The following is a 20,116-nucleotide window of genomic DNA, read 5'->3' on the forward strand; positions in this document are numbered from 1 at the left end:
CACAATGCACCGCAAAAACGAGTGTACAACCGATGTACACTCAACGGCTAGAGATAACCCATGCTCATAGGTTCTTTTATTCGCGTTTTTGTTCTTTTTTTTTTAATCTATGAAAAGTGTTTTATTTTGGAGAAATAAATTAAATAGGGTAACTATACGTCCTCTTTTCCACTTGGGTAAAGATTTTTTTATTCACACATTCACGCGTTCAATAACTTGCTAATTATATGTGCAATAAAGTTATTTTTTGCAAATTCTAATCAGCGACATCGTCAACCTACTACATTTTTCACAATCGATCAAAATGCTGAATGTGCAATGTAGTACGGTTAACAAAGTAACTGAATGCAGAAGTCCGAATGTGCCAATATAAAACCAACTTTACCAAACTTTAATTAACTCTTTTCCCCGGACACATCCAGCCGGAATTTCTTAATTCGCCCCAAAATGTCCGGGATTCGGCTGTTTTCTTAATCCCGCTACCGCTGAATTTCTGACCATTGCCGCCTGCTCCCACAACATGTGTTTCGCTCCCACGATTTTCGGGTCCACTCCTTTAAACATTCTAATATTGTATATAATTTTGGCACATCACTCAGTATGCGGTGTATTTAAATATTTTTGAAATGCTTCTATTGAAACATTTTGCATTCTACCTATTGTGGCACTCACATAGGTTTTGCTGTGCTTCTATACCGGTTAAAAGCTCCAAAAATTCATAATTGACATCTTCATCATCCATAAGTACCTTGTAAATAGCGAATGCATAATTACCTCTTATCTGGATGGATGCCGTCAATGATTCTGGATGCTTTTCAGCCGGTGACCGTCCTGGCTCAGTCAAGTCCGTACCTCTTGGAGCTCGATGAGGTTGTATTCAGGTTCAGATAACAAGTTATTATTGTTAATTAATCACTCAGAGACTTGTTTAAGAAAGTTAACGAATCACCAAAACATTGGTTTCGTTTTATTAAAAAACAAATAACTCATAAGCAAATAACAAAAAATAACAGCGAGCAGTCTTCACCACGAAAAGTCGGCCCTGACAAATAGTCTAACAAGCATTTATATAGTTCTTGCATATCATTTGCATTAATCTCATTAAAACCTCCCATAACTATTCTCTCTCTGCCAGTGCTTGTGACTGCCTCCTCCCTCTCAAGCAAGAAGCATGACCTTTATGTCAGAGTCTGTACAAAGTAATGTCAAAAGTACAGAAGGAAATATTACAACATCTCTAGATGGCGAACGTGTCTGGTTCTATTTTAAACTATAGACACAAACAAAAATTGTGACACCTTTTTAAAACATAAGCCTATATGTCTAAACCACAATATAACACCTCTAGCAGGTGTTGAGAGCATCTTATGCCACGGTTAGCTAGAAATTCCATCTTGCACCGAAACGCAAAATGCATCCTCTTGCTTTTAACCGTTATGTTACAAAAATAAGCAAAGCCACTATATAGCAGTTAGACCTACAAAGTTATCACCATCTGCAATTTCAACACAGGATATACTTTTACACATGTTTCAACACTCATTTTTACATAGTCTGGAGTTTCACTGTCTCTAAATCATTTGTTAACTTTTGTAATTCAGCTGAGAAATCGCATAATTTAATCATCTCTCTTATCAATTTCATTCTTCTCTTATTCGTGAATCGCTGACGCCCGTGAAATATTTGGCATGCTAAATATCTGGAGCTGTTGGCGATTCACAGTCACGCTGTGTGCAATGATTTCTGACTGAAAACTACATTGCGATGACCTTCAGCCAATGAGAGACAAAGATACAGGGCAGAGGGAAGTTCGGGGAGGAGTTATAGACCAGAATGTCAGTATTTTAATACATATGTACAATTATATCATACAGAAACAAGCACAAACATTTGCTTGACCAGCCGCAACATCAGCATAACAGTTACTGCTAAATTATTATTTACCTCCACCTCTTTGCAGAACACAATCCCTGTTCCCTGCATCTCCCTCCTGCATAATCTGTTTTTCTTTTTCTCCTTGAAGCTGGAAATCAGCGCACAGACAATTTGCAGGCTATATTTTATTAAATAATTCAGTCACTCGAGAACAACAGGCTGATGCACGCAGGTTCTCGCGTTATTTCCTTATCACTTCTTGCACGTGTTTTTGTGTGAAACGTAGTTTGGGGATCAGACAGAGTTGTCGGCGATCCATCGTGCAATGTGAACACAGCAGCGACTGAATGCTACCCCAGATAGTCACGCAGTGTGAAAACAACAGCGATCCGACGAGTTTGAAAATCATGCAGTGTGAACTCGGCATAAGTTTTACCAATTGAGGGCAAAGGAATAAGATGTAGTGAGACGCGAGTATCAATACAAAAATACACTTTATTATAAGAGCATCAATAAAGTTCTCTCTCCCAGGAAACACACCACCAGATTATTAAAATAATTCTCCAGGGCCAGGCTTAGCGGGAACAGGGCAGGTCGTCTGAGCCCACCTAAATTCACACCACATCAAACACCTCACACCCACACTGAAGCACACACCACCGAAGTGCTGTGGTTAGAAGTTGTTTTTATCAGTTAAAGAATAAATCGCAAAGATGAAGTCATTCTTAACATTAAGAGACATGGAGTCTGTAATACATGCTTTTATCTCATCCAGATTAGATTATTCTAATGTATTGTACTTGGGTGTTTCACAGTCCCTACTGTCACGTCTTCAACTTGTTCAAAATGCTGCCGCTAGATTGTTAACCGGAACAAGGAAGAGGGAACATTTCACCAGTGCTGATCTCTCTTCACTGGCTCCCAGTTAAATATCGTATCCAAAAACATTGCTGTTTGTATATAAGGGTTTGCATGGACTGGCTCAGTCATATATCTCCGATCTCCTGTTTCACTTCAGTTGACTGTTCCAAGGACACGCCTGAACTTGAAAGGTGATCGTGCCTTTTCAGTGGCTGCTCCACAGCTTTGGAACAATTTGCCATCTTATACAAGATCTGCTCCAACATACGCTGATTTTAAGTCTCTTCTTAAAACGTACTTATTTACTGTTGCATATGGTCACAAGTAAGCACAGTGGCATAACTGTAGTGTACTATCGGTTGCGGTGATTACATTTGTATTTTGGTATGTTTTAATTTTGTACAGCACTTTGGCCAACAGCTGTTGTTTTTAAATGTGCTTTATAAATAAATATGACTGACTGACGGAAAGCGGCTAGCCTCCCCTGCTCCACACCGAGTCCTCACTGGCTCCTGGAGAAAGAAATAAACACATTAACCAAAAATTACAAAAGAAAGTTACAATAAATAGTAAAGAATGAAAAACAATCAGACTTAAGTTTACAGAAACTGGATGTAGTGACTCCAGTACTCAGGTCTCCTAAATGGCACAAGATGCAGCAGAAGCAGATAGCAGTGCCTTGAATGGCACCAGACCAACAAAGCAGTAAATGAAAAAGATCATAAACTCATCACAATAGCACATTACATTGCGCACAAAAACAAAAACAAAAAAACCCACACACAAACAAGTCTGGGCAAAGTGTGATCAAAATTCAGGCGACAGTTCCTTCTGGTGGCGAGAAGAAGGTAACGCCGGAGTTCCGTTCGTAACAACTACTCCAAAAGTGGTGGGGCATAATTTCATACTATAAAATGTAATAAAATTTTTACTATCGATATAATTTTAAACTTAATATTATGTGCCACAGCAAATGCAATGACAACATAAATCAAGCAAATATTCTTGAAATTAATTTTATTTAGTGTCTCTGTGTTTGCTTTGGGCAATACCAGGTTTAATTCCACTTACAAAAAAAAAAAAAAAAAATTACATTACTGAAAATATTGAAGGGGACAACATACTTCAAAAACCTTATAATTAATTAATTTTATGTATACTCTATGCAATATATGTTCAACAAAATGTACATTATAGTGCTAATGAACAAAATTTTAATAACTAAATAACCTAACCAGGTAAAAGAAGAGAAATAAACAACCAAAGCATTCCTCAATTCCCTCACGAACCAAAAACAAGGATAAACAGAAGTACAAAACAAAAGTGGCACATTGTCTATGTCTAAAGGATCTATGTCTGTTATCATATAATCAACTGTGCTATTCCCAAGAGGTGAGCAAAATGTGAATCTCCCTAAAGTGTCTCCTCGTAACCTACCATTGATGATATTCAGACCCAGGCTTCGACAGAGCTGCAGGAGGACTTTTCCATTCTTATTTACTATATTATCATGGTTATTTCTGTGGATATGGGAGAATGTGTTATTAATAGCAGTCAGTTTGTTGTTGATATATTTGCTCCCTCGTGCATCGGTGAAGTCGGGCTGTAGTCCTGTTCTTGCGTTCAGGTCCCCGCAGATGAGCACGTTTCCCTGGGCCTGGAAGTGGTTTGTCTCTTCCTCTAAAGTGGAGAACATGTCTTCGCTGTAGTAGGGGGACTCTGATGGCGGGATGTATATGGCACATAGGAATATATCTTTTCTGGATGGGAGCAGTTCCTTGTGGATTTTAAGCCAGGCGTAGTATTTGCCATGCTTTACTGTGTTGATGTGGTTGTGGAATTTTGATTTGTACCAGATTATTTGTCCTCCTGAGTCTCTTCCCTGTCGGACTGTGGTGAGTTTTTGTGATGGTAGGATGATTTCTCTGTAGTTGGGTGGGCAGTGGGTGATTGCGTCTGCCCTGCTCCATGTCTCCTGTAGAATTATAATATCCATCTCTTTGATGCTCTTCTGGAAGTCTGTGTTTGAACTCTTTAGTCCAAAGGCCTTTGAATTCAAGCCTTGAATATTCCACATTGATATTGACAGAGTCATTAAGTGTGTGTGTGTATTACTCTTGTACATTACTTGATAAGTTTGGAGCAGATGATGTTGAGCAGGTGTCTTATCTGATTGAGTTCGGCGGCTGCAGGGTTCTGTGGTTGTTGGGCTGCTGCGGCGTAGCTCTGTGATGGCGCTCCAGGGGTCGAGTCCTGTCTGGTTCTTGGAGTAGGATGGACGTTTCTTTGTGGTTGGGAGCTGCTCTTGCTGTGTAGGTTTCTGCTGTTTACTGTTTTACCAAATGCCGTGCTTTTCAGCACTCTTGCGAAAAGTTGTACTCCTTTCTTGTTGAGGTGTATGTAGTCATACATATGATGGGGCCGAATGTCTTTATGGTAAGCCAGGTGAACACTGGGAATGAATGCACAGGTTCTGGAAAGTTCTACATTGTTTCCATGGATCACGTGAATAGGCACATCACTCAGTGGCAGTAACGTGGACAAGGTTATTTTAGCTTCTGGGAAAAAGCTTCTCTCTCTCTCTCTCTCTCTCTCCACATGGACCTTCTCTGCAGCCCCAGACAAGTGTTGCTAGTTGTTTGTTAGTTGATACTTAAAGTCAATCTGTGCTATAGTTTAAGTTAGCATACTGTTGCTGTGCTCCCGCCTAGATTGTTAAATCTAGCTCATAATAATGCTGACTTTTTGATAGTTCTTCATTTAATACTTGTTAAATTGTTTATTTTATAATTTGTAGGGTGGTGGGTGCCATTTTCTTTTGTCAATCTTTTTGCCTCTGTTTTTGGGTAAGTTAGGTAGTTAAGGAAGTGCTATTGTCTTTTTGTTAACTTTATTTTTCCCTGTGTTAGGTAAGTTAGGTTTAAAATTGAGTAAGATTCTGTTTTGTTTGTTATTTTGGCCTTGCCCCCTCCTGAAGCCTATTTGCTTTGTTTCTGTGGTTCTTTTATGTAATAAATCAAATTTGTAGTAGATCTTTTAGTGGTTGGCAGTGTTCTTTAGGGCTGGGACTGGGATGAGAGGCTCCATGTGGATTTTCCTTTCATTTTGTTATGTATTCTTTAAACCCCCTAGACTAATCATAGAATGGGAACGTAACACTTTTTTAGAGTATAACCCATTCCTTGTTGTTCACTTTTTAACTGCAATGTAGTTGAATTATTGATTTTATTTTACATAGTTGCTGTGTTACAGGCACACCAGTTCATTGGGGGGTGTGTGTGTGTACGTGTGTGTGTGCTCGTGTGTATGAGTGGATGTGTTGATTTTGCACTCTAGATGTTTTAGAGTTTCACCCCTTCATTGCTGTGCAATGTTTTTCTGCATTGTTGGGGATTTGTAGATTGTACACACAAAAAATTTCTGTACTTTTTAATTTTTTCCCATTCATTTCCTATGGTCGGTCGTTTTTGACCGAAGAGGATGAGTGTGACTCTTATTTTTTTTACGACCACTTAACTTTTTCGAATCATGCTCTCAATTTTTTTGTGTGTTCACAACGAGTTTCGTACCATTCTGGTGAAGCTACGATTTTTAAAAATTCTAAATCTAAAATTCTCCGGTCAGAAATGACCGAAGGCTGACAGTCGGCAGCATGTTTAGTACTGTCCCTTTAAGACCTGCACGCATCTATACAGAGGCACGCATCCGTTTTCTCTCAGCTGTTTACTTTCATTTTAGACATAGCCAACGGAGTCTATACATAAACCTTGTGTGTTTTGACAGTATTAGTGTAAAAGATAACTTGGTTCAATAATCAGGCACTGTTTGACAGGATTTTAGTGCGCACGCTTCGGGTGTACGGGCTCAGAAAAAGCGCACGTCAGACCAGCGCGTGAATAAAATATTTAACCAGTAAGGCTTTAAAGCAGATGCTAATAATGTACATTTGTGATTGGGAATAAGTGCAGTGTCCCTTAAGAGTAACTCTACCGCTGAGTTAACACTGATGTGAATGTATCTGGTGTTGTACAGTACACAGAGACGGCGGCACCAGAACTGCAGCTGCTAGAATGTGCGCTGAAGCACGATATTATGATATTTCTTCAAAAGCAGATTGTGGAGACATTTTTATCGTCCACGATCAAAAATCATCATATCGAACACCCCTAACCTATAGGCTATAAAAACGTCAATCCAAAAACAAATTAAAGGTGAAACTGATGCCTATACCTCTCTCATTCGGCACGAATCCAAATGTTTCCATATTTGTGACGTATCTAGATGCTAAAATATTATTTATAATAGGTCTTGTACTTTCATCGACGTAAAACATTATCCTTCACATCGGCTAGTCTATATCAGCGCAGTGAGGCGGTGGCCATGCTGAACACAACAGATTGGACAACGGAGCACTGTAACTTTTTATGTTTCTTTAACTGTATTTTATTTTGATAATGAACTGGCTGCAATGTTGCAAAAAAATATGTTGTGTCTTTGTGCGTGTGAGGCACCGGCGCGAACGTTGGTTGGTTATACAGATGCAAGATATCATTCAAAACTGTCAAGCTTTTGCAAAACAAATAAAGCTGTAAAGCTTTTGCAAAATAAAGAGAACTAATTTCTGCCATCTTTTCCTTTCCGAGAACTTTGGAACGCATCACAATGAACCGTAGGCCTAACTCAACATTTTTTTCCCTTTTGTTTTGTTAATCTGTCAATGATTTAAGTGAAATATATTTAGTGTATAGGCATATGCATATATATATATATATATATATATATATATATATATTCCTTTTTATGTAAGCCTATAGTTTTACTCCTGTAACAGTCTTCAGCCTGTTACTAGTTGAGTGCAGCTGCAGTTTTATTCTTCACTTGTAGGGGGCAGCCTTAACCTTTTTTTTGAGTATGGATAAATGTAGTAGTTTAATAGAAGAAGAAAGTATGGCTACCATTTGGTAGTTTGCCAATGTGCAGAGTAGCAGCGTTTGGGGAAGGCCCTTGTTGAGAAACATTTGTTTTATTCTCAACTGTGAGTATGGTTACTTTTGTTACATCCATTTATTTATGAAAGTTATTTTTGATGAGCCATTTTGTAAAACAAACCTCTTTGGTATCTTTTTTTTCTGTGGTTAATTGGTTAATAATTGAGGTAATTTTCTGTTGGTAGAAGGTTTTTTTTCATTATGCTTAGAGCATATGTCAGCGATGTGAAGTGAACTTGGATCTTGATTTGCTGGCATTGGCAAGGACTAAAGTCGGCCTGTTTGGTGCCCTACCGTGGGTTTCTTTTAAGGACTGCTTTACAATACGGATTATAACCATGCTTCAAGGACAACGTTGACTTCAGTTATCATCTCCATTGGACTCCTTCAGTAACTAACATAATTACAGATAAGACTGGTCTCTTTGATTTTTGCACATATAATGCTTTCACACACAAGAACTTTATTCATAGTGTGATCGAGATGGGGCAAATTTTGATCTCAGATTAGCAAAGGGTGTTTGGTTGATATTATCATTGTTGTGTTTGGTGCAAAATATGTATTACTTCTCTACTATCATTTCAATTGAAAATAATACATGTTCAGAAAAAGAGTTTTGTGGCTGCCTTATTTTATTAAGTAGGAAAATGTTTGGAACCCCCCCCCCCCAAAAAAAAATCAGACATGTAACTATCATTGGTTTGAATAATAATCTGAACAATTATATAATGGCGCCCGAACAGGGACACATTTACGTATGAGATATTGTTTGTCCTACTGATAAGATAGGGCAAGCCAACGATCTAATGATGGGGATGAGCAGGAACCCAAACTTGATTTTTCTGCTGATGCATTCCTTAGCAGAAGAGAGCCTGTTAGAGAATTAATCAATACATTTAGTACTCTTTATGTAGGCTCAGAAGAAGAAAATGAAGGGCTTCCGGCTGAGTTTGAATCTGAACCACAGATTAGGGCTTCTTCACCTCCTGAGAGAGAACAAGAAGAGACACAAACACAAGAGCAAGTTCAAATATCATGTGCAACATTAATAGAACAGTTAACTGAGCGAGTCAGTAAACTGGAGAGTCATTTTGGAGAGTATGTTCAAAAGATGAGTGAAAGCATTACCTTTTGCTGAGTGTAAAGCTATTGAAGAAAGAGTGACTTATCGGCTTGAATGAGAATGTGAGAGAGTCCAGCAAAAAATGGAGCTTGAACTTTAAGATTTGGGGAAATCAATGGTGGACTGCTTGAAAAGGCGAGATGTTCAGATTGATCATAAACTAAAAACCCTTACGCCTGTTGTGTCTACTCCAATACATCCAAAGTCCAATCTTTCTTCACCTGTTGCTAGAGCTGCTAGGGTCAGCCAGACCTATCATGTACCAAGCAGCCAAATGCCCTGCTTAGAAGGTATGTCCATGCTGTCATTCCAGCCTCCTGTGAAAATAGAATTTCCAAGTTTTAGTAACAATGAAGAGGAATATCCTGTTACTTTCATAGAGAGATGTGAAGAATATTTTGCTATTCGACCTCTCAATGATTGTGAAATTCTTGCTTCTTTAACATCAGTATTAAAGGGTACGGCAAAAGATTGGTGGCTGGCAGAAAAGAAGAACGTTCAAACATGGCAACGGTTCAAAGAGATTTTTTTGCGCTCATTCTTAAGCGAAGACTATGAAGAGGAAGCTGCTAGAAGATTACTTGAAAGGAAGCAGGGTGCTAAAGAGAGTATTCGAGATTTTGCTTACCATTATAGAGCCTTATGCCTTCGAAGAAACAAGGACATGTCAGAAAGGGAAATTGTGCATGCCATCTTACGAAATTGTAACCCACGACTGGCGAGTTTACTCAGAGGAACTGTGAGAGGTGTGGATGATTTGGTAAGATTTGGCACTCAAATTGAAAAGGATTTCGAAGAGTCTAGAAGATACTGGAGCCAAGTAAATTCAGAGACGCAGCAACGGAGGGCAAATGTTTCTAGAGAAGTGGTAACTTCTCAAGCTAACACTAGAACCATGCAGTCTGTGAAATGTTGTCCAACCTGAGATGATTACCCTCCCAATCATTCTACGTGGCAGATACTTCCAAGCAATGATTGATACCGGCAGTACCTTATTGCTCATTCAAGCGTCTTGTTGGAAGCAATTGCAACGTCAAGAACCATGTAAACCGAGCAATGGCCAGTCCTTCTTGCTAGCCAATGGTCAGAGACAGGATGCCATTGGCAAGCTGGAGTGGGAATGTGAACTGCAAGGGAGAAAAATAGATCTTGCATTGTAATGCATGATACTGACTTGACAGAACCTATAATTCTTGGTATGAATTTTCTGTTATCTTCAGGGATTGTTTTTGACTTCCGAAGATCTCCATATCAACTGCCAGTATTAGACGATGATGAGAAAGTTGAGACTTTTCCTCTGTTGTCACATGAAGCCTGTTCGACCGTACATTTATACCTTGCTCTGTCCACACCAGTGTCTTCAGATGAAACTCTGCAGTCAATCCATGACCTTATTCAGAAAGCTGACTTGAATCATAATAGCAAAGTGGTGCTGAGGGAGCTGATATTAAAATAGTCCACAGTCTGCGCACAGGAAATAGGTCAGTCAAGTATAGTTAACCCTCTAAGCGCCAAAGTCGCAAAATTGCGACAAGACGTCATACTTCATTAAATTGACTGTAGTTCCTAATATAGTGTAATATCTCATTTGTATTCCCTACCACTAGATGGCAGACATGTAGTACTTCGATTCTAGACCAAAATTGTTCAAGGAAATATCAGAGAAAGTGAACTATGGTGTCATTGATGCGGAAGCAGTTCAGTTTATAGCGTCTGAGTAAATTGTGAGATTTGTGAGAGAAAATCGCCAATTTTCTAATAAAAAGTTGTACCGTGAAGATGTGTTGCAAATGTTATTCGCCTATTCTGACTCTGAAGGGGAATATTTGCCTTTTGGAAATGACGATCGGCCATCTAATGATCGCGCATCTCCCGGTACATCTTTGCATGCGCAATGGTGCCACGGTAAACGGCGAGAGTGTTCACGAAGCACCATCAAGTGATCATTTGGACCCTTTGCCCAACGGGGATGGGGGTGGCAGGGGTGGACGTGGTCTTAGTGTCCATAGGAGAGGCATCGTGTTGCTGATGATCAGCCAGATTGCGTCTTTTTTTTCTGATCGCGCGCGCTTAAAGGGCCGCCGGCAGACAGTACAGCTGCAGTCAGTGAGGGGCAGGTCTGTGCGCTGTGCCATGCAATGAGAGGTACTATACTCTCAAGAACTAAAAAAACTGACACCTAGATATCTGATTGGGCAGATAGCTGGTCAACTGATCAAAAAATAGGCACATGTATTTTACTATGGCACAGTAATATAGTAATCATTTACTACGTTCTCCTATTTTACTGTTGATTTCCTCTTTTCCTGATCATTTGGAATGAGGATAAAAAGACAAAACAAAAAACATGCAAATAAGTTCAAACATCCATTCAATATTTATTATTTCCTGAATATTACTGATGAACTGATCAAAAAGTAGGCTACTGTTCACATTCGTTTTACTACTATATAGTTTAGTAATAATTTAGTACTTTCTCCTGTTTTATTGTAGGTTTCCTCTTTTCTGATCATTTGGAATGAGGATAAAAAGACAAAAAACAAAACATGCAAATAAGTTAAAATATCAATTCAATATCTACTATTTCCTGAATATTATGAAATTCAAGAGGGCCGCCCCCTGATGACATCAAAATATGGAAATTAGATGAGTATATTTACACCCCACATAAACTTTAGGTCATGCCCAACATTTTTCTAATTTACAGTAGATCTCTAAGCCCTTTCAAGCCACAAGCTTTTGAAATCTTCATGTCAAAATCCAGCCTTTTTCCAAAAAAACCCTGGCGCCTAGAGGGTTAAACACAGAATTATCACCACTGACGAAGTTCGATACTGTTAAGTATAGAAAGGGGCAGTCCAACGTAGTCCAAGATGTATTATCAAGAAGCATGGAACCAGTGGCAACTCCAGGAATGGTGACAGTTCTCAAAGCCATGAAGTCCCCAGTTAAGCCAGCAATTTTACCAGTGGATCTGTTGCAACTAGCCACTGCACAGAATGCTGATCCGGAAGTGCAAGAGCTGAGTAAGAAGGCTGATGTTCAGGTGGATGTGGATAACACACGTGTAAGATATACATGTGATAATGGGTTGTTGTTCCGGCAGTGTCCCTAGTAGTCATTATGGAGAGAAATTGCAATTAATCATCCCAGCTTCCCTACGAAATTAGTTTTTGCAGTACGCACATGACAATCCTCTGAGTGGGCATCTCGGGAGAATGAAGACGTTGCACAGGCTTATGGAAGTCGCTTACTGGCCTAGTATGCATGCAGACGTATGGAAGCACTGCAAGTTTTGTCATGTATGTCAGAAGTACAAACCTAACTTGTCAAAACTGTCTGGCCATTTACAGTCAACACCAGTGGTGGAGCCAGGATACATGCTTGGTGTGGATTTAATGGGACCATTTCCGAAGAGTGGTAAGCAGCATGAACACTTGCTTGTGGTGGTTGATTATTGTTCCAAGTGGGTGGAGTTATTTCCTTTACGAATGGCCAAGGCACCCCAAATAGCACGCATCTTAGTGGAAGATGGGGAACTCCTGCTTACCTGGTATCTGATCGTGGAGCACAGTTCACATCCCATCTTATTAATCTTATTTGTAAGCAATGGGGAGTTGTGCAAAAATTAACAACCGCATATCATCCACAAACAAACCTCACGGAAAGGGTAAATCGCACACTCAAAACAATGATGGCTTCATATGTGGAAGAACACCACAGACAATGGGACAGGTGGTTGGCTGAGTTTAGATTCGCAATTAACATGGCATGGCATGAAAGTACGGGATATACACCTGCTGAAGTTGCTTTAGGACGGAAACTCAAGGGTCCACTAGAAAGAGTTATTAATCAACCGCCTGATCCAAGCAGTCCTACCTATGAAGTGATAGAAAGGCAACAAAACCTGATCCAGGTGGTAAGGGAGAATGTAGAACGAGCTCAGTCCAAGCAAAAGTACTACTATGATTAAAAAGAAAGCACACTCAGTTTAAAGTAGGAGACCTGGTTAGGGTTCGAGCTCATCCTTTATCCAAAGCAGATGAGGGGTTTATGTCTAAACTGTCTGCTAAATGGAAGTTGAAAAATATTTGGGTCCAGTAAATTGTTGTTTCATTTCTTGGTGAGTCTGGAAATGTTGATACCTATCATGTTCAGAATTTAAAAATCTGTCATGGGTATTTCAAGACTTCTTGTGATGGAGGGAGTATGTAACAGTCTTCAGCCTGTTACTAGTTGAGTGCAGCTGCAGTTTTATTCCTCACTTGTAGGGGGCAGCCTTAACCTTTTTTTTGAGTATGGATAAATGTAGTAGTTTAATAGAAGAAGAAAGTATGGCTACCATTTGGTAGTGTGCCAATGTGCAGAGTATCAGCGTTTGGGGAAGGCCCTTGTTGAGAAACATTTGTTTTATTCTCAACTGTGAGTATGGTTACTTTTGTTACATCCATTTATTTATGAAAGTTATTTTTGATGAGCCATTTTGTAAAACAAACCTCTTTGGTATTTTTTTTCTGTGGTTAATTGGTTAATAATTGAGGTAATTTTCTGTTGGTAGAAGGTTTTTTTTCGTTATGCTTAAAGCATATGTCAGCGATGTGGAGTGAACTTGGATCTTCATTTGCTGGCTTTGGCAAGGACTAAAGTCGACCTGTTTGGTGTCCTACCGTGGGTTTGTTTTAAGGACTGCTTTGACGCTCTACAATACGGATTATAACCATGCTTCAAGGACAACGTTGACTTCAGTTATCATCTTGTAGAATTATTCCCTAATTCATCTGATATGCGATTCCCTGATCAATCCTCTAACAGAAACGTGAGGAAGAGGTCAGATAAAATAGAAGTTGATTTTGATGATTTTTTTAGTTCAAGGAATACAAAGAGACTGGAGTAGGGAGGTCAAGAAACAGGAGAAGAAGGAACGTCGCAGACGGGCCCAAGAGAGAGCGAGAGGATCAGAAGATCATCTTCAAGATGAAGGCAATATTGAGACTGATGAGAAAACAGGAAACGACAAATAAAAGAATAATGAAATTAATAAAAGAGATGATTGAATTATGTGATTATTCAGATGAACTGCAAAAGTTAACAAATGATTTAGAGACAGTGAAACTCTAGACTCCTGTTATAAAAATATGAGTGTTGAAAGCTATGTATAAAAATATCTCATGTCGAAACCATAGATGATTATAATCTTGTAGGTTTAACGGTTATATAGTTGCTGTGCTTATTTTGTAACATGACGGTTAAAAGCAAGAGGATGCACTTTGCATTTCCATGCAAGGTGGAACCTTTAGCTAAACCGTGGCATAAGATGCTCTTAACACCTGCTAGAGGTGTTATATTGTGGTTTAGGTATATAGGTCTATATGTTGCTTATGTTTGAAAAAGGTGTCATAATTTTTCCTATAGTTTAAAATAGAACTAGACACGCTTGCTATCTAGAGATGTTGTAATATTTCCTTCTGAACTTTTGACATTACTTTTGTACAGACTCTGACATAAAGGTCATGTTTCCTGCCTGGGATGGAGGAGGCAGTTACAAGCGGTGCAAGAACTATATAAATGCTTGTTAGACTATTTGTCAGGGCCGACACTTCGTGGTGAAGACTATTCGCTGTTATGTTATTGTTATTTGCTTATGAGTTATTTGTTTTTTAATAAAACGAAACCAATGCTTTGTTGATTCGTTAACCTTTTTAAACAAGTCTCTGAGTGATTAATTAATAATAATAATAACTCGTTATCTGAACCTGAATATATTCTAAACGAGCTCCAAGAGGTACGAATTTGACTGAGCCAGGACGGTCACCGGCGGGGAAGCATCCGGAATCATTAACAGCATCTATCCAGATAAGAGGTAAATATGCATTCGCTATTTATGAGGTACTTATGGATGATGAAGATGTGAATTATGGATTTTTGGATCTTTTAACCGGTATAAAAGCACAACATGGCGCCCAAACGTGTGGGGCTCGTATATTTAAGAATAAAAATTCAGGGATAACGTTGAAGCGAATAGTAGTAAGTCCTTACACATTTGCAGTTGTTGTGATAATCCAGAGGATTTATGAAAACGCTGCGCGCAGGCTTAGAAAAGACGTGAAAGAAATAAAGAAATACAGCAGAAAACTTAGAAGATAAGTATTGCTGTTACAAGAAGTGGTCCCAGATAAAATTCATAAGGAATTAATGGGACAAATGGTGACAATAAATTTAAACAAGGAAGAGCTAGCTAGCTAGCGCAGGCAGGCGGATGGTTAGATACCTCTTTTTATGATAAAGATTATAGAGGATCACAACCGCGCTCTAATATTACCAAGGAGAAGAGACCTAGTTCTCGTAAAGAGAAGTTTGTGCAGCTGACTGTGTCGCTGGCGAACGATTTAGACAAGCATAAGGTTTTGTGTCCTGAAGATGGCACATACGTCACTGGAATCCCGTATAACAACGAGCAGATCACTGAAGAGCCAAGTGAAATGTTCACGGTGGTGATGCATTTCAAGTTAAATATATTGGCATGCTCACATCCAGACTATGACTGGATTGGTGGCATCGAAACGGTATTACATGGAAAAACAACCGAAAGTGAAAGTGGTGCGCACGGGAGTGTTGCGAAAAGTAAGACGGCTCATGGTCGAGCCTCAGAACTAACATGTGTTACAGGACAAAATGCGGAGGTCGGTGTCGATGGACAGTCTGACGGAGGAGCTGACGGAGGCGAAAGACACCATTCGGAAGCTGAGGACTCAGCGACGACTCTGCAAATGGATGAGTATCATACTTTGGATAATTTTAATATTGGGAATATTGTTGTTGATATTAATTAGAGTGAGTTATCTCTTAGAATGGGAAATCATGACAGGTAAAATTGTTTTAGCCAAGTGCAGGTTGAAAGGCAGAATATTTCTGGTTTCGATTTAACTGTGTGGGGAACAATTAAAGAGAAAAAGGAGGAAATAGAAAAGAACACCACTGATTTTTGGAAGTGGTTAGACAACGTTAGTACAGATAAGATACTATATTATATAAGGAAACCAAAAGTAAAACTCAAAAGTACAGTGAAGATTAGGCATTGGCATAAAAAGAGGTAGAAGTTTACGAAGAAAATAGTTTCATTAAAGAACGCGATGGTAATAAGACAGTGAGATATTTTATCGGACCAACTTATAGAACTAGCTATAATGAAGAGCTGGGAGGATGTTGGATATTCAGATCTAGGAAAACTTGATCCATGGAAATTAGGTCAGTGCAAACAGAGAGGTGAAGTAAAGAGAAGCAAGAGAAATAAGGAAACTGAGAAATATAATTCTGGTATGAAGATTAAAAAGAATGTAGAAGGTTGGATAAAAAATAGTAGAATTATAAACCCAGTAGGCGAATTCATTTTGCTAACCACGGCAAAAGATAGACACGTAGGCCGAGACAGACAGGTTATGCAGAATTGGAGTCGGGCTCCGAGACAAAATTGATTTACAATTAAATAAAACTTACCCGTGGATTTGGAAAAAGAAAATGATATTACCAAGGGTTAAATTTAATTTTAGAATAGGCTATTGGGAGATAGATAATACAAAATGGGAAACAGATGTGTATTTGATTAAAATGGAATTGAAAGCGATGTTAAGAACAGAAAAGGCAATTAAAGAACATTATGAAAACAATGTAAAGCAGATAGACAAATGTGTGAGAGACGAGCTCAGTAAAAAGAGGCATGGAAAGAGATATTTTTACACAAAAACGGACTATAATGATTTCTCTTATGCTAATTTTTGTGATAAAAAAGAAGAAAAGATGAACTGTGATGATTTCCTTAACGGCACAGATCCTTTTACAGGAAATCAAACAAAGGAAATTTTAAGTCTAAGAAGGAGATTATATATGAAAAGAGTAAACCTTGATAGAAAAAATGATGAGAAAGGGGTTTTTAGATATAAACTAGTTTTCTTAGATGACGGTGTATATGGAGTATCAGGACGAGAATGCAACGAAGTATTAGGAATATGTGCTGCGGGTCACGATCCCATTACAGTTAATCAGATGGCTTCCGTATTATGTTACTGGGGCAATGGTCTGGTTCCCCTACCATGGACTTTTAAAAAGAGTAATATAGCTAATAGTTATGAGATGAGTTATGGAACTGGAGGAGTTATTAGGATAATAGATAGGAATCTGAAATGGAAGATGTTACATGCTCCAGCACAGATCGCTGTCAATAGCATGATCAGGTATAGGGTCCCCAAAGGAGGTAAAAATGTACCGTTGACAAGCTTGGATGCTATAGCAATTGATGATTTATCTCATACAATTCATAGGAAACACTGGAAAGAAAAATGGTGTAAAGGCAAAGATGAAACTTATTATTTAGGCCTTAAATGGATGAAAGATGGTCTTTGTAATACGAGCGTTGAGATCATAGGTGAACAGATTTTAGGTGGTCCAAGATGGTATGAGGCCCCTGGAGAGTTCGTGAAGACGGGAATCGATGGAATAAAAACAGCAGCAAATGCAGTAGTTAACTTCGTTACTAAAGATATTTGGAATGGGTTATTGGATTTTTTTATTAGCGCAGGATGGTATGTTTTATACGGAGGATTAATAGGGTTAGGGTTAATCTTACTGTTCATTATTATAAAATGTTCTTGTGCTGCTATGGGTGCACGGATGTGTGCTAAAACTGTAGGAAAAAATGACGAGTTGATGGTTATAGAAAAGTTGATAGACTTTCAAGCTAAAGGTCACAACCGTTTTAGGAGACGGAAAAAGAGTATTTCAGAGCACCCTTTGTTATAGAAAAGATAGCGGAGTGGAAAGACACCTGTTACAGAAATAACGTTAGAGAGGAAATAGGAGGAGCTGAGAATGTATAGAAAATATAGGGCATGACAAACAAACAAAAGACCACTCATCGCTGAGGGGGGCATCTGGTAACTGATAACTCTGAAACTTGGAAAAACCTAGGAGTATATGAAATTGGGCAAATTGCAAAATTATTAATTACATAAAATAATATTTTGAGAACCAATTGTTCACGATAAGACCAACAGAGATCTAACATTGATAAAGCTTAGTATGGCATCCAACGGGACAAACAACCTCACCACTAACGGAACGGCTGATGAAGTTGGAGAATTTCCTCAGGCAATATCCGAAACTTTTATTCAGGTTGGTGAATGGGGCGTATATTTTTTATGGATGTTGATACAAGGAGTAAACAAAAATCTCTGGTGGCACTTTATAACTGGATGTTTTCAATTGATAAGAATAATATTAATGAAGAGACTAAGTAAAATTATTCTGGTTTGCCATTTAATTGTGGTATCAGAAGGATGGAGTAAAATACTTGGTGTTAGAGGGTTAATAGCGTTAACCTTGACCAGTATATACAAATTGTGTATAGATGTGACTATGAAAGTTACGGGAAGGAATGATTTTATTATGTGGTGTGAAATAGCAATTATAGTGATTGATGCAATATACCTACTAGGGGTATTGTTTGCTAAGTACGGGAAAGAAGCTTATCTTTGGATAATCATAGGAGTTATGACTTTAAGTGCATTTTTGCTAGGATGTTATTTGCAAAATGAAAATATTCTTTTGATGGGTATAATGATTTTGATGAATAGATGGGATAAAATGAAAAAGAAACTTAAAGAATGTGTAGGCTGTTGTCGAAGATTGACAGATGTGAACTCAGCCGAACCATTCTCTGCCTGATTTTCAGGACCTGGCAGGATGGAGCGAGCTGAATCAGATAATATATGAGACATCCTGCAGAACCGAAAGAAACAGGAAAAGTCATAGGCAAATGCAAATTTGTTACGGGTGTGGCGGTTCCACAAGACAATTATTTTTCGAGTTAATCAATGGACAAAGGCATTGCACTAGATGTATGAGAATGCCTAATAATAAGGTAATAGATGGACTAGGTAAAGAGGTTCCTATATGGACCCAAGTTCATTGTATGGCTACAAGACATGGAGTATGCGAAGATGGCAATTAAAAATAAATGGTTTTATTGATATAACATTACGAAAAGATGAAAATGGTATATTTCATATCCCTTGGTGGATTAAATTATGTGTAGTAGGGCGACAATATGAACGACAAGGATCTAAATCAGGACGGACAGTAATAATTTTCCAATTATTAGAATTCTTAGAGCTAACAGAGAAGGAAGAATGGAATGGCAAAGAATTTAAGAAAATTCAAACAATTGTGAGTACAGGTGTGTTCGGCTTGGGCTTTGTTGATGGTCCTAATTTCTTTTACAGGCCTCTGCAGTGATGGTACAGGAGAATTCCGGTCATTTGATCGAAATGACTCTTGGGCGGTTTTCATGCGGCCTGGTATCGGCCCAGAATCGCAGGACGAGTCTATTTCTCTCTGGCAGCATTGCGAGTTCTTGTGGATAGAGATGGGGATCTCAATGAATGTCTTATGCACGATAGCCCTAGAAAGCAAGATATTCTTCCTATTTGGGAAATGAGGAGATTTGTAGAGATTACATTTTTCAGAAGATGGAAAAACATTTTTGATGTATATATTGAGAAAAAATTTACAAGTGATAGAATTGGCACAACCTTTATGAAATGTGTTGAAGATAGATTACCAGTAGATGGTCAACTTACTAGAGAATTAGATCAGATGACCGCAAGAGAGGGTGTAGAATTATTCCCTAATTCATCTGATATGCGATTCTGATCAATCCTCTAACAGAAACGTGATGAAGAGGTCAGATAAAATAGAAGTTGATTTTTATGATTTTTTAGTTCAAGGAATACAAAGAGACTGGAGTAGGGAGGTCAAGAAACAGGAGAAGAAGGAACGTCGCAGACGGGCCCAAGAGAGAGCGAGAGGATCAGAAGATCATCTTCAAGATGAAGGCAATATTGAGACTGATGAGAAAACAGGAAACGACAAATAAAAGAATAATGAAATTAATAAAAGAGATGATTGAATTATGTGATTATTCAGATGAACTGCAAAAGTTAACAAATGATTTAGAGACAGTGAAACTCTAGACTCCTGTTATAAAAATATGAGTGTTGAAAGCTATGTATAAAAATATCTCATGTCGAAACCATAGATGATTATAATCTTGTAGGTTTAACGGTTATATAGTTGCTGTGCTTATTTTGTAACATGACGGTTAAAAGCAAGAGGATGCACTTTGCATTTCCATGCAAGGTGGAACCTTTAGCTAAACCGTGGCATAAGATGCTCTTAACACCTGCTAGAGGTGTTATATTGTGGTTTAGGTATATAG

General features: G+C 38.5%; 1 protein-coding gene across 1 annotated transcript; it reads right to left on the bottom strand.

Annotated features, from left to right (window-relative positions):
• Window positions 1–1,769: 1,769 nt before the first annotated feature.
• Window positions 1,770–6,544, bottom strand: LOC131538148 (uncharacterized). Its single transcript, XM_058772026.1, has 2 exons — window positions 3,340–6,544; window positions 1,770–3,248 (listed from the first exon to the last, which is right to left on the bottom strand). The coding sequence occupies exon 1, from the start codon at window positions 4,859–4,861 to the stop codon at window positions 3,887–3,889; it is 975 nt and encodes a 324-aa protein (XP_058628009.1). The 5' UTR covers window positions 4,862–6,544; the 3' UTR covers window positions 1,770–3,248; window positions 3,340–3,886.
• Between the last annotated feature and the right edge of the window lie 13,572 nt (window positions 6,545–20,116).

Source organism: Onychostoma macrolepis, chromosome 03, assembly GCF_012432095.1.
Source record: "Onychostoma macrolepis isolate SWU-2019 chromosome 03, ASM1243209v1, whole genome shotgun sequence".
NCBI classification, from domain to species: domain Eukaryota; kingdom Metazoa; phylum Chordata; class Actinopteri; order Cypriniformes; family Cyprinidae; genus Onychostoma; species Onychostoma macrolepis.

What these genes read in the sequence shown, in the direction of transcription:
- LOC131538148 (XM_058772026.1), bottom strand. Translation starts at nt 4,861, where the DNA reads ATGTACAAGAGTAATACACACACACACTTAATGACTCTGTCAATATCA.